Here is a 15,122-nt window from a genome sequence, read left to right on the forward strand (position 1 = left end):
GATCTGTTATGTTAAAAAAAAATACATTTTGCAGATGAATGAATAATTCTATTTTGTAATATATATGAAATATTCATGGGATATACATGGGATCCAATGTTGCTACTATTTGGGTTTCTGCCAGGTACAATGTTGCTACTCTTTGAGATTCTGCACGGAATCTCGCTATTCTTCGGGATTCTGGAATCTAGTTACTTTTTGGGATTCTAGAATATTGCTGCTATTTGGGATTCTGCCAGGTTCTTGTTACCTGGATGACCACTGTTGGAAGCAGGATACTAGGCTAGATGGACCATTGGTCTAACCCAGTATGGCTATTCTTAAGTTCTTCTCATCTAGTATACTTCAAAGTCTATTGGTGCATTGGCAATTTGTTTAAAATCATCTGCTTTCCAACATGTTTTTAATTTTCACATGTGTTTCTACCTCTTCTTACCCATATCAAATATAGCTGGAAAGAGATTCATGGTGAAAGTGTGGAGACAATGAAGACACACAGTTTTGAACCAAGGGCCCTGATTACTAAGCCGAGCTTTTACACTTAAGATATAAACAGAATAAATGTTGCATGAACCAGGCTTCCACACTCAAACATTTTACTCTAGTAAAATTAACCCTATATTGTGGACTAGATAGTAATTCTGTTGTTTATGTAATTTTGAGGTATATGTGTAAATGTCTGGTTTTCTACTTTATATATAAGTGTATTTGCTTGATTTATGACTGAATTACATAAATGAAAATTAATAAACTTTGCACTCATTCAAAATCATCAGCTGAGATTCCTATTTTCGGTTCATTTCACAACATTAACAGTACTTACTCATGAGCTGGATGTTCTCTATAGACTAATTCCCGTATCGTTGCTGTAGAAAGTTATGGTCTGGTTTCTGAAATAATAAGACATTTTCCATATTTTATTGTCTGCAGAGTTAGAAAAACCTGAGATAAATTTTGTGAAATATTCAAAAAGTCAGATTTTGATGTTAAACATGTTGAAATGATTCAGTTAAGCAGACAATAGCTTGAAGGGACGATTCTTCTCTGATAAGAAGATGGGCAGAGAGAATCACATTTCAAAAACCATGGTCCAGATGGATACATATTTAATCTGTTTTACCAAAAGGTTCCAGAATTTTAATCACTTATTTCAACGTTCATTTTGCTTTCTGACATAGACCAAACTACTCTTAGATACGGGAGATTCATTTTATGTTATGGTAAAAAAATAATTTTGAAATCAGAATCATGGATTTGGTCAAGAAATATAATCATTGCATTTCATACTCAGCAAATCCTGTAATGATTTGTAATTCATCCAATATTGGTCATGCATATAATTGCATCTCTTTGTATATTCTATATGATTCCTCTATTTCATGGGGTCCATATATGTAATATCATAGAACAAAATTTTCTGTATTTGAGAAACAGATAGATATATATTTATATTTACCTGTTGATGTGACCTCCATATCCATAATGCATACTACTATTACTACTATTTGTATAGGGCTACTAGACTTACACAATGCTGTAAAAGTTATATGCAGGTGCTTTCTCTGTCCCCCGAGAGCTTATAACCTGTAACCAGAGTAATGGAGGATTAAAGGACTTGACCAAGTTCAGAAGGAGTTGCAGTAGGAATTGAACTCAGGTTGATAGACGCATAGGCTGCTGCTCTAACTGTTAGGCTACTCCTCCACTCTCACAGTACTGCATGTTCCATTCATCATCAATGAGACATGCATGATAGTGAATGTCAACTTAGCAATTCTTAGAGCTCGAGCTGTGGAACTAAATGAAATCCAAGTGCATGGCTTTAAGAACAGAAAAATTTGCAAAGAAAAAGTGTGAACTGACTTGCGATGTTCAGTTACCGCACACAGTTGCTTCTTCCTGGATAATGTCTGGAGTTGGAATTAGCCAGATTATAAAGATAGTCAAAGCTTCTGGGACATGATGGTTTGGGAACCAGGGTCATCACAGACACAAGAACTGAAGGAAAGTTTTCATTGTTTGCTTAAATGTTTGTCTAATTTGTTTTTCTTGCTAATGAGGTTTTGATGACCCTTTGCATTTGATTAGGTAAAAAATCTTTAAGATGATATGAGCTTGATTTTATAAGAAGAAATAACAATAGAGAACTGTTTAAGTCTAGTTTATAAAGTCAACAGAAGTGCCTATGTTCTTTTAGATAATAGTTTCCCAGAATCATTGCCCACTGCACACAATGCTATAGCATAAATTTATACCTGGTCTAAAAAAAAGGTGTAAACGGGTGTGTACCTAAATATTTTATAACATATATGTCTAGACCTCCTGCATGTAGATCGGGTATATTTATTAATTTATTTACATTTTCTATATCACTTTTGCTAGCTTGCAGATCAAAGCAGTTTACAATCTATAATCTGTAAAGAGGGGAAAGGAGCTAGATAATATGACAGGAAAGAGGAATCCTACCCTTAGAAACAAAACAGGCCTAATAACACAGCAGACAGAAGTGAAAGCAGAAGAACAGAGCAGAAAGGGAGGGAGAAGGCCTGGGTACATAGGGCTAGATTTTTTACATGGTGCCTAGAATCTAGGCGTACCTGATAGAGACTCCAAGGCGTATTCTCTAAGACGTGCCTAAATTCATATGGGGTACAGTATATAGAATACGCTAGGGCCAAGTGGACACACTTAAATTTAGGTGCATCCATTTATGCCAGTGAAAAGCTGGTGTAAATATGTGCTCTTTCATCTATGCACACTGGTCCAAATTTTCTCACTGCACACGTAGATGTGATTGATAGGCCTGGCACAGCACAGTCCTCACATGACTATGCTCCATATTTGGCTGCATATGTTGGAATTTGCTTGTGCCGATTTACAGAATACACTTAGTAAAGCACAAACGTAGATTAAAATTATGGCCAATTAGTTTTGATAATTTCTCATTACTGGCCAATTATCATGATTAGCTGACACGTTAAACAATTGAAGGATGTTCGTTGTGATAGGGCTAAGCAGATTGATCCCAGCCAAGGGCGGGCAGGTCCTGAACTACCTTACCCAGAGTTCACCAGGAGGCTTAAAGAGAAGGGCAGACAGGCAATCCCGGTAGGGATTCCGGAGAATAACAATGGAAGCAGCTCGGGAAATGGGATGCCATTGAAGTTAGTCACCAGCAGGGGGCCACTGGAAGCTGAAGCCCAATTCCCTTGGGTACCTAATCAGTACAAAATACCTCCCGGCTGTGAGGGGGGGAGGGGAGCTTGAGTCCCTGAGAATGGTGAGCAGTGAAGAGTGAGGTGGAGAGTGGAAGGAGGGAGCAGAGCCCATGGACTGTGTGGAGGAAGGGAGGGAGTTCACTGCTGAATTGCCCTTCTCAGAGGATCTAGCACATATGGGCTGGAAGGAAAACACCTTTTTAGCACTGGATGGCAGAGTGGGGGTGGTCACAAAGGTGAATCCTGTGAAGAGGGTGGTGCTTTACTAGGCCTGCATTGTGCAGAGCCATTACAGTGCTTTAGTGAAAGACTGAGAAACTTTAGTTTGAACTTTTGCCTTAATGATTTGAGGAGGCAGATGACCTGAACACTTGGGCCTGTATATATGATTTTCCCTTGGAGGTTTGGGGATTGCACTTCAGCTGACGTGGAGGGGAATAATCGAACGTCGCCGGCGAAATAGGTTGCCGGTGATCTATTTTGGCGGCGGCGCAACAGCTGGCCGGAACCGTATTTTCGAAAAAGATGGCCGGCCATCTTTTTTTTTTCGATAATACGGTGTGGGCCGGCGAAATGCCTTGGATTTCGCCGGGTTTGAGATCGCCACTTTTGTTTTTCCGCGATAATGGAAAAAACTGCCGGCGATCTCAAACCCGGCGAAATCCAAGGAATTTGGCCATGGGAGGAGCCAGCATTTGTAGTGCAATGGTCCCCCTCACATGCCAGGACACCAACCGGGCACCCTAGGGGGCACTTCAAACATCTTTTATAAACAACCAAATTAGCTTCCAGGTGCATAGCACCCTTCCCTTGTGTGCTGAGTCCCCCAAATCCCCCCAAAACCCACTGCCCACAAGTGTGCACCATTAACCTAGCCCTAAGGGCTGAAGGGGGGCACCTACATGTGGGTACAGTGGGTTTTGGGGGGTTTGGGAGGGCTCAACATTACCCTCCTCAAGTGGAACAGATAGGGGGGGGAATGGGCCTGGCTCTGCCTATCTGCAGTCCACTGCAACCAACAACAACTGTTCCAGGGACCTGCATACTGCTGTCAGGGTGCTGGGTATGACATTTGAGGCTGGCATACAGGCTGGCAAAAAAGGTTTGTATTTTAATAATTTTAGTGTGAGAGGGGTTTGGCGACCACTGGGGGAGTAAGGGGAGGTCATCCCCCATTCCCTCCGGTGGTCATCTGGTCAGTTGGGGCACCTTTTTGAGGCTTGGTCGTGAAAAAAAAAGGACCAAGTAAACCCGGCGAAATACTGCTTATCGCCGGGTTTTATTTTTCCATTATCCGCGAAAGCCGGCCATCTGGTAGCCACACCCAAGCCTGCCCATGTCCCGCCTTCGCTTCACCGCCAACACGCCCCTTTGAACTTTCGCCGGCGAGGCGAAGGGAAAGCGGCGAAGCTATCACAAATGTAGCTTTCGATTATACGCTTTTTGCCGCTTTTGCGAAATCACCGGCCATATCCCGATTTGTGTCGGGAAATAGCCGGCGATTACTTTCGATTATAAGCTGGATAGGGAACTATGATAAGCTGAAGGAAGAAGCTGAGTGGTTTGTTTTTTTTGTTAGAACTGAGCAGGCCAGCACTTGGCCCAGGAAGAGGAGCTGGTTACTAAGTCAGCTGGGTTTTTATTTGTGTGTTTTGTTCTAAACCAAGTTGGATTACAGTGTGGTGTGTAACTGGATCCGGAAGAGGAAACAGGCAGGGCCGCCGAGAGGGGGGGACAGGGGGGACAAAAGTCCCCGGGCCTCCAGAGGGGGCCTGGCGACTCCGCAGTCTGACCCGCCCGCCCTCCCTCCGTCGTTCCCAGCACTAACCTTAAATGCCTCCTTTCACCACGTTCGCAGCAAGCAGCAGCAGGGCAGGCCACTCCTTCCTTCTGTGTCCCGCCCTTGCCTGACGTAACGTCCGCGAGGACGGGGCACGGAAGGAAGGAGAGGTCTGCCCTGCTGCTGTTGCTCCTTGCTGCAAACATGCTGAAAGGAGGCGTTTAAGGTTAGTGCAGGGCCCGGCCCGGTAGCGGGTGGAGGGGGGCCGGCGACCTCGGGTGGGGGGCCCGGCGGCGACGACGACGACCTCGGGTGGTGGGGGGGGCCCGGGGGCGGCATTGTCCCGGGCCCGGCTCTGGCTCTCGGCAGCCCTGGAAACAGGGGCACACTCCCAGCCCGGAGGGGAGAATTGGACTGCGAGGAGCTATTCCCTGACCTGAAGTGAGGACTTTACAGCGTAGATTAGAAGCAACCAGAAAAACATACATGTGCCTCCATGTACCATATATAAAATCCCAGGGATACTTTTATAAAAGCTAATTTCTTCATGTAGATCAGGCTTTATGAAGAGAGCATTTTTATAAATGGAGAGAACTTTTCTAAAGCATTTCCATGGGTAATACATGGTCTGCCCAATATTCGGCTCAAAGTGGTAAGTGACTTCAAAGCTTCTCACAGCTATGGGCTGAAATGTCTCTGGATATTCAGTTCTGGGGACCAATAGTCATACTGGTAACTGGTTAATTTTAGCATATAAAGCTCCCATTTTACCAAGTAGGAGTAAAAGGAGCCCTGAGGTCGTATCGGCACATGGGTTTGCTGAGGACCGAGGCCCTTCTTTTACCACCGCCCGGAAAAAGGAAATCCCGGGTGGGGACAGAAATGGTCATATGGTAAGCCATATTGAACTCAAGTATGTTTAGGATAATGTGGGGTATAAATGTCAAAATAAATAAATCAAATGATAGGGATGGCTGTCATTTGCAATGAAATGTGTTTGCTAATAATAGGGCACGACATGTAATGAGGGCACATTTTTATTAAGAAGTGTAAACAAAGTGCCAATTCCTGGATTCTATATATGGTGCCCAACTTTGTACACCAAAATTTGGGTGCGATTCCAAGATGCACACAAAAATAAATTGGATACTATAAGTGGACGATGGGAGTATTGTTAATTTCCTTTCTATTTTTATTAATTATTTGAAGAAAGATTCCAAATTGTGTAATATTATTCTGTTTTGAATATTATGTATCTCAAAACGTTTATAAATAAAAATTTTAAAAAATAATAAATTGGATAATGAACTCTGAACCTTCAATAACTGAGTGCTAGCAACCAATTTATTTATTTATTAGGATTTATTTACCGCCCTTTTGAAGGAATTCACTAAAGGCTGTGTACAGTAAGAATAGATCAAGCATGAGCATTTGGCAATTACAGCAGTAAAAATATGTATTTATTTATTTATTTTCTGCACTTATATCCCACATTTTCCCACCTCTTTGCTGGCTCAATGTGGATTACAAATACCGTAGTGGCAATCGCCATTTACGGAATAAGAAATACAGAAGAATGTTCAAGTAACATTACAAACTATGGCATGGTATACTACTTGCAATAACAACGTTAATATGTAATAGAACATTTTAATTGATAGTGAAGGGTAAGGCAAATTTGTAATGTACAGATGAGTAAGAAAGTAGGAAGAATTTGAAACTAAGGTGACTGATTTGACATTCCTTGGCACACAATAAAATTTGCATGCATATCTGGAAGTACACTGTTCTATAAGGTATGGTGACTAATTCCCATGGTGCGTATCTCAAAAGGGGGCATAACCATGGGTATGTTGGGGACATTCTGAAAAGTTGCATGCAGAATTACAGAATGCTGCCTAACCATGCCTAACATTGGCGCTGATAGTTACACCAGATTTCAGCAGGCGTAAGTCTGACACCCAGAACTTGGAGCAGGATCCATGTTAAACACTATTCTATATAAAGTGTGTGTCTATTACACTATAGCACTTAACGCTGAACTTTTTGGCGCCAATTTTCAGAACCGTTTATTGAATTCCCTTCAAAGCATGTAAGCTCTTTCCCAATGGTGCACACCTGCAAGATGATTTGCACTGACATGATGATTCACTCATGCACGTGCTACCAGGAATGAGTGTACACTCGTACATAGTATGCACTCTTTAAGAAGACTTCACACTCACATTCTGGACCTAAAAACAAATGAATGACCTGAAAATGTTCTGGCTGTCCATCCCTAGTATTGATCTGCCCTCATCTTGCTCAATGATTAAAATAACAAAAACAACCACCAAACAAACTAACAGACAGACAAACAAGAAATGATACAAAGAAAACCTAGAATTTTATAAACTTTGTAACTGTTTTTACTGAGTAACAGGAATAGCCATGAAAAGAAAAAATACTTAATTGCTGTTGAATTTTCAGACGACCGTGATAATGTCTTCTTTCCTTTAATGTTATTTTCTGAAGATGAGATTTCTCAGGGCATTTTTTACTTCTTTATTTGAAGCAGGATCCATGTTAAACACTATTCTATATAAAGTGTATGTCTATTATACTATAGTGCTTCACACTGAATTGTTTGGTGCCAACTTTCACCACCGTTTATTGAATTCCCTCCAAAGAATGTGAGCTCTTTCCCAATGGTGCACACATGCAAGATGATTTGCACTGGCATGATGGTTCACTCATGCACGTGCTACCAGGAATGAGTGCACACTCGTGCATAGTATGCACTCTTTAAGAAGACTGTGCACTCATAATAGCATTCGTTCTGGACCTAAAAACAAAAATGAATGACTTGAAAAGGTTCTGGCTGTCCTTCCCTAGTATCTATTTGCCCTCATCTTGCTCAATGATTAAAATAACAAACAAACAAGAAATGATGCAAAGAAAACTTAGAATTTTATAAACTTTATAACTGTTTTTACTGACTAACAGGAATAGCCATGGAAAGAAAAAAACACTTAATTGCTGTTGAATTTTCCAATGACAGCGATAATGTCTTCTTTCCTTTTATGTTATTTTCTAAACATGAGGTTTCTCAGGGCATTTTTTACTTCTTTATTTCTCATGCTATAAATTAAGGGGTTTAGCATGGGAATAAGTACCGTGTACAGAAGGGCAAACATTTTATCTTGCTCTGGTGTAAACATTGAGCTTGGACTCATGTAGACGACTGTTACAGTGCCATAGAAAATAAGAACAATGGTTAAGTGGGAGGAGCAGGTAGAGAAGGCTTTGTTTCTCCCTTCAGAAGAACGGATTTTCAGGATGGCGACAATGATAAATATGTAGGATAACAGGGTTAATAGAAAGGGGGCAACAGCCACAAAAACCCCCTCCGAAAGTATTATTATTTCTAAGTCATGGGTATCACTGCAGGACAGTTTTAGGAGTGCATTGGGGTCACAGAAGAAATGGTTAATCTCATTGGAGCCACAGAAAGAGTAATGGGATATAAGATCTACTAAAGTAATGGCATCAACAATGCCGGTTATCCAGGAAGAAGCTGCAAGTAAAACGCAATTCTTTTTGTTCATGAGGAGTGGGTAATGAAGAGGTTTACATATTGCTGCAAAACGATCATAAGCCATAACTGTGAGAAGCCAGAATTCTGTACTTAAAGCAATTGTGAACAGGTAAAGCTGTGTCATACATGAAAAAAATAAAATACGAGTCTTCCCTTTTAACAGGCTTTGTAGCAATGTAGAGACAGTGACTGTGGTGTTCCAAATATCTACAATGGACAAGTTGCTGAGGAAGAAGTACATGGGTTTGTGGAGATGATGGTCAGAGAACATTAATATTAAGAACCCAATATTTCCCAGCATAGAGATGACATAGGCTGGTACAACTATTGCGTAAATGAAGACACGGTGTTGAGTTTGGTTAAAGAATCCTAGAATGATGAATACTGTGGCTGATGTCTTATTTTCTCCCTTTATGGTTTCCGTGTTCATGATCTGTTATATTAAAAAAAAAGATACATTTTGCAGATGAATGAATGTCTATTTTGAAATATATATGTCATATTCATGGGATATACATGGGATCCAATGTTGCCACTCTTTGAGTTTCTGCTTGGAATCTTGCTATTCTTCAGGATTCTGGAATCTAGAACGTTTCTACTATTTGGGTTTCTGCCAGGTACAATGTTGATACTCGAGATTCTGCATGGAATCTTGCTACTCATTGAGGTTTAAGCAAAGGAAAACACTCATCTAGTTTACTTCAAAGTCTATTGGTGCAGTTGCAAATGGTTTAAAATCCTATAGGTGTCTTACATTAGAGCTCCCTAAAAATGCTACCATGCCTATAGAGTGGCCTAGTAAACAGGACCCTAAATTTTAGCTGTCATACTCCAGACCACTCCTCAAGCTTCAGAACATCCCTACTCATGTTATCAAAACCTTCCAGGGTGTCTGCCCTGTTGCAGATATTGTTATCATCTGCAAAGAGGTTAATAGGCATTTATTTACACATACACTGGCCACTTTCATGTATGCTATGAGTTTTAAAATAATTTCGTTAAATGCTTCCAGAAACGTTAAAATGCTGAAATGGACCTGCACATCCAATACACACCTACAACAGCGCAGGCCATTTTTCGGCACACCTTAGTAAAAGGACCCCACAATATCTTATTAAGTATGAAAATCAGTAATTATTTACCATTCATTCATAATAGAATGACTCTCATAAGAAAGAAAAGACAACAGAAAGTATGAAGCATGTGGGATACGAAAGGCACATATTTACTGCTGACAACAAATATAGAAATAACACAATTTCTCAGTTGGGATATGTGGAGGGCCATAATCGAACAGGCCGTCAAGCGGCGTACCCGACATTATTATCTTTCATTTTGATAATACGGTCGGGGCCGGGCCAAATCTCAACATTTGGCCTGCCCTTAGAGATCACCAGCGTTAGAGATGGCTGCCATTGGTTTTCGCCGATAATAGAACCTAATGGCGGCCATCTCAAACCCGGCCAAATCCAAGGCATTTGGTCATGGGAACAGCCAGCATTTGTAGTGCACTGGCCCCCCTCACATGCCTGAGCATGTTACCATAGGGGGCAATGCAGTGGACTTCACAAATTGATCCCAGGTATATAGCTCCCTTACCTTGTGTGCTGAGTCCCCGAAATCCCCCCCAAAACCCACTACCCACAACTGTACACCACTACTATAGCTCTTAGGGATGAAGGGGGCACCTACATGTGGGTACAGTGGGTTTGGGGGGGGGGGTTGAGGGTAACAGTTGGGGGGGGGGATGGGCCTGGGTCCGCCTGCCTGAAGTGCACTGCACCCAATAAAACTGCTCCAGGGACCTGCATACTGCTATCATGCAGCTGGGTATGACATTCGAGGTTAACATAGAGGCTGGCAAAAAAAAACCACATTATATATTTTTTTGGGGTGGGAGGGGGTTGGTGACCACTGGGGGAGTAAGGGAAGGTCATCCCCCATTCCCTCCGGTGGTCATCTGGTCAGTTGGGGCACCTTTTTGAGGCTTGGTCGTGAAACAAATTGGGCCAAGTAAAGTCTGCCAAATTCTCGTCAGCGCCGGCTTTCTTTTTTCCATTATTGGCCGAAGCCGGCCATCTCTTAACCACGCCCTGTCCCGCCTTCGGTACACTGCCGACACGCCCCCTTGAACTTTCACCGGCTCTGCGACGGAAAGCAGTTGAAGCCGGCCAAAATCGGCTTTCAATTATATCGATTTGGCCGGCTTTAGGAGAAGGCCGGTCATCTCCCGATTTGTGTCGGAAGATGGCCGGCCTCGTTCGAAAATAAGCAGGATACACATTTAATACCCCTTTTAAACTGTCAAGATCCCTAGGGCCCCTTTTACAAAGATGCGCTAGTGTTTGTAGCGCATGCTAACCGTGTAGATACCCATAGGAATATTATAAGCATCTATACCTTTAGTGCACGCTAAAAATGCTACCGCACCTTTGTTAAAGACCCCCTTAGTTTTCTGCACAGCCCGAATATGCAAACCCTTGATTATGGACTCAGTAGTATAGTTTAAATGTGAGCAAACTCAACTAAATGAATCATCTCTATCTTAGGTCAACAGAATCTGACTCCTAAAAGCAGAAAGTAGTTGGATTCTTTCTTTCTTTCTTTCTTTCTTTCTTTCTTTCTTTCTTTCTTTCTTTCTTTCTTTCTTTCTTTCTTTCTTTCTTTCTTTCTTTCTTTCTTTCTTTCTTCCTTTATCATTTCCTATAATGGTGCGCTTGGTGACTCTTGTCTACTGGCATTGACAAAGTTTTCCACATCATGGACTGCAGAAGTCAATCCTAACCTCATTATTCAGAGTTGTTTTTATTTATTTATTACATTTGTACCCCGCACTTTCCCACACAATGCAGGTTCAATGCAGCTCACATAGTAATTCGAAATACAAAGTCTTATAATAGAAATTTCAAAACGGTAATGAAACATTATAAAGTTGATCTTGATAATGTATGATTAGGATAAGAGAGGGTAGACAGGATAGGATAGTATAAGTCGGGAGAAAAGGGGTAAGGAGGGATATAATAAAGGAGAGATGGAGAAGAGAAGGATGGGATGAGTAGAGGGGGAATGGGGAGGAGGGGTAAGTAAAACTAATGATAAGGTTGGTATCTAAGTCAGAACAAAATTGGGAGTGGAGGTTGGTAAGTTTAGATTGGAACATTAGCGTAGGCTAGCTTGAAGAAATGAGCTTTCAGGAATTTTTCTAAAGGGCAAGTAGTCGTTAATTAATCGGATAGGTTTTGGTATAGCCTTCCAAAGTTGAAAAGGAGCCTTCCAAAAAGGAGAAAGTGTTTCTTTATGATCTATTTGGAGTGGATTTAGCTCACAAATTTTAGTAGTAGGCAAAGGCAATTGTATTTGAGTAAAGTAGGTATTTCTCTGACCCTGGAGACTTTCAGGCTCATTTTCAAAGCACTTAGCCTCCCAAAGTTCCATAGAAACCTATGGAACTTAGCCTCCCAAAGTGCTTTGAAAATATGCCTCTTTACCATCTAAGGGGTCCTTTTACTAAGGTGCACTGAGAAATGGCCTGCGTTGTTGAAGGCACGTGTATTGGATGTGCGCAGGTCCATTTTTCAGCCCACCTGCAAAAAAGGCCATTTTGGGGGCTGAAAATGGACGTGCAGCAAAATAAAAATTGATGTGCGTCCATTTTGGGCCTGAGACCTTACCACCACCCATTGACTTAGTGGTAAGGTCTCAGACATTAATCAGGCGGTAATCATCTGTGCACGTACACTGCCGATTACCGCCCGGTTAGTGCCACATGATAGAAAATACAAAATATTTTCTGCTGCACGTGTTGGATATGCGTAAAAAATGGAATTACAGCCCTGGACTCGCGGTAGCCGGGTGTTAGTTCCAAAATGATGCACGTTGGATGCGTGTAGGCGCCTACACACCTTAGTAAAAGGGCCCCTGAGTTTATCCCTCAGGCAAAAGAAAGCTAAAAGTGCAGTTATCAACATGAGCTACCGTTAAGACATACTATTTTATACAATAAGTCCTAGTTAAGAGTAACATCAGTAGCCCATGCGCCAATCCAGAACTACTGCCAGGCTATCTCAGGAGCCTGGCAGTAGTTCCTAACTGCAGCGTATGCCATTTCCAGTGCTACAAAAATATATGCTATAGTTGTATTGCTGGAGTTTATCCAGCGGTAATAGGGCAGCGATGTGCACTGCCCGGTTACCGTCGGGTTGCCCGGAAATGGACATGCGGCAAATGGTTCACTTACCACATAGTCATTACTTTTTAAAAACAAGAACCAGCCTTTTACCTGCCGTGGTAAAAGGGGGACTTGGCACGTCAAAAACATGCACCGGTGATACCGCAGGCCTCCTTTTACCGCAGTTTGGGAAAAGGAGCCCTAAGTGACTTTCCTCAGATCCCAAGGAGTTGTAGTAGGATTTGAACTCAGGTTTCCTTGGTTCTGAACTTCCGACTCAACAACTAGTCTATGCCTACATGTTAACGCAATAGCTCTGCAAATCAGTCAGGAAACTTTAGATATAAACAGAATAAATGTTGCATGAACCAGACTTCCACACTCAAACATTTCCCTCTAGTAAAATTAACCCTATATTGTGGACTAGATAGTAATTCAGCTCTTCTATTTTCTTTTGGGGTATATGTGTAAATATCTGGGCGTCTATTTTATATATACAGTAAGTACAATTGCTTGATTTATTACTTTTAATTGCATATATAAAAAAAATAAGAAACTTTGCACTGGAAATCTCGCGCAAAATGATCAGCTGAGCTTCCTATTTTCAGTTCATTTCACCAAATTAACAGTACTTACTCATGAGCTGGAAGTTCTCTTTAGACTGATTCCTGTATCGTTGCTGTAGAAAGTTATGATCAGATCAAGTGGTCTGATTTCTGAAATAAAAAGAAAATTTCTAGATCTTGTCAAATATTCAACAAGTCAGATTTTGATGTTAACACATGTTGAAATGACTCAGTTAAGCAGACAATAACTTGAAGGGATGATTCTTCTGACAGGAAGATGGGCAGAGAGAAAAAAAACCATGTTCTAGATGACTACATTTTAAATCTGTTTTACCAAACGGTTCCAGAATTTCAATCGCTTATTTCGATCTTCATTTTGCTTTCTGACAAAGAACAAAGTACTCTTAGATAGGGGAAATGCATTTTATGTTATGGTTAAAGAATAATTTTGAGATCAGAATCATGGATTTAGTCAAGAAATATAAACCGTTGCATTTCATACTTAGCAAATCCTGTAATGATTTGTAATCCACCCAATACTTGTCTGAGATAAAGCATGCTTATAATGTCATCTCTTTGTGACTTGTCAACTGTTCTAATTTTCGATTGGCGTAAAGTTAGAACAGTTGGCCAGTCAGTAAGAGCAATCAAAGAGGGGGTTATCCTTGAGAAAGCCGCACGACGATGAAAAAACCCTCCTATAGCCAACAACATCATGGACAAGCTAAATACATCTCTGTAAAATATTAACTTGAAGGTTGCAATTTAAACTATAAGATAGAAGAAAAGAAAAAAGCGTATGAAACTTATGCAAATAAAAATTAACAAAAAATAAATAAATAGAAATACCGGTGATGATATGGCGTATGTTTAAGTGACACTGAAAACAAACAAGTCGCTTCTGCCCATGCTGAGGTCTTTGATAAAAAAGAAAAAAAATGTACCGCACATAAACTATAATGAAGCTGAGAAGGCACAGTTTGGGTGAAAAAATACTACTACTAGTAACCATTTCTATAGTTCTACTAGATTTACACAGTGTTGTACGAGTTCTATGCAGGTACTTTCTCTGGCCCCAGAGAGCTTAAAATCTGAGCTTTTGTAACCAGGGTAATGGAGGCTTAAGGGACTTGTCCAAGATTACAAGGAGCCTCAGTGGGAATTGAACCCAGGTTGTGTAGGCTCAAAGCCTATTGTACTAACCATTAGGCTACTCCTCCGTTCTCCACATACTGCATGTTCCTTTCCTCATCAATGAGACCAGCACGGTAGTGAATTTCATCTTAGCTTGAGCTGTGGAACTAAACGAAATCCAAGTGCATGGCTTTAAGAACAAAAAACAAATAAGCAGAAAACTGTGAACTGACTTGTGATGTTCAGTTATGGCACACAGTTGCTTCTTCATTAATAATGTCTGGATTTGGAATAAACCAGATTATAAAGATAGTCAAAGCTTCTGGGACATGGAGGTTTGGGAACCAGGGTCATCACAGATACAAGAACTCAAAGAATATTTTCATTGTTGGCCTGAAAGTTTGTCTAATTTGTTTTTCTTGTTAATGAGGTTTCGATGACCCTTTGCATTTGATCAAGTAAAAAAAAGTTTAAGATGGTATGATCTTGATTTTGTAAGGAGAAATAACAAAAGAGAACTGTTTAAGTCTAGTTTATAAAGTCAACAGAAGTGCCTGTGTTCTTTCAGATAATAGTTTCCCAGAATCATTGCCCACTGCACACAATGCTGTAGCATAAATTTATGCCTGGTCGGGGGAAAAAAAGGTGTAAATGGGTGTGTACCTAAAAATGTATAAAA

General features: G+C 41.0%; 1 protein-coding gene across 1 annotated transcript; it reads right to left on the reverse strand.

The window, feature by feature from the left end:
- Nucleotides 1–8,063: 8,063 nt before the first annotated feature.
- On the reverse strand, nucleotides 8,064–8,648 carry LOC115457512 (olfactory receptor 1019-like). The gene has a single exon (XM_030186956.1). The coding sequence runs from the start codon at nucleotides 8,637–8,639 to the stop codon at nucleotides 8,064–8,066; it is 576 nt and encodes a 191-aa protein (XP_030042816.1). The 5' UTR covers nucleotides 8,640–8,648.
- Between the last annotated feature and the right edge of the window lie 6,474 nt (nucleotides 8,649–15,122).

The sequence above is a fragment of the Microcaecilia unicolor genome, chromosome 14, assembly GCF_901765095.1.
Source record: "Microcaecilia unicolor chromosome 14, aMicUni1.1, whole genome shotgun sequence".
Classification (NCBI taxonomy): Eukaryota; Metazoa; Chordata; class Amphibia; order Gymnophiona; family Siphonopidae; genus Microcaecilia; species Microcaecilia unicolor.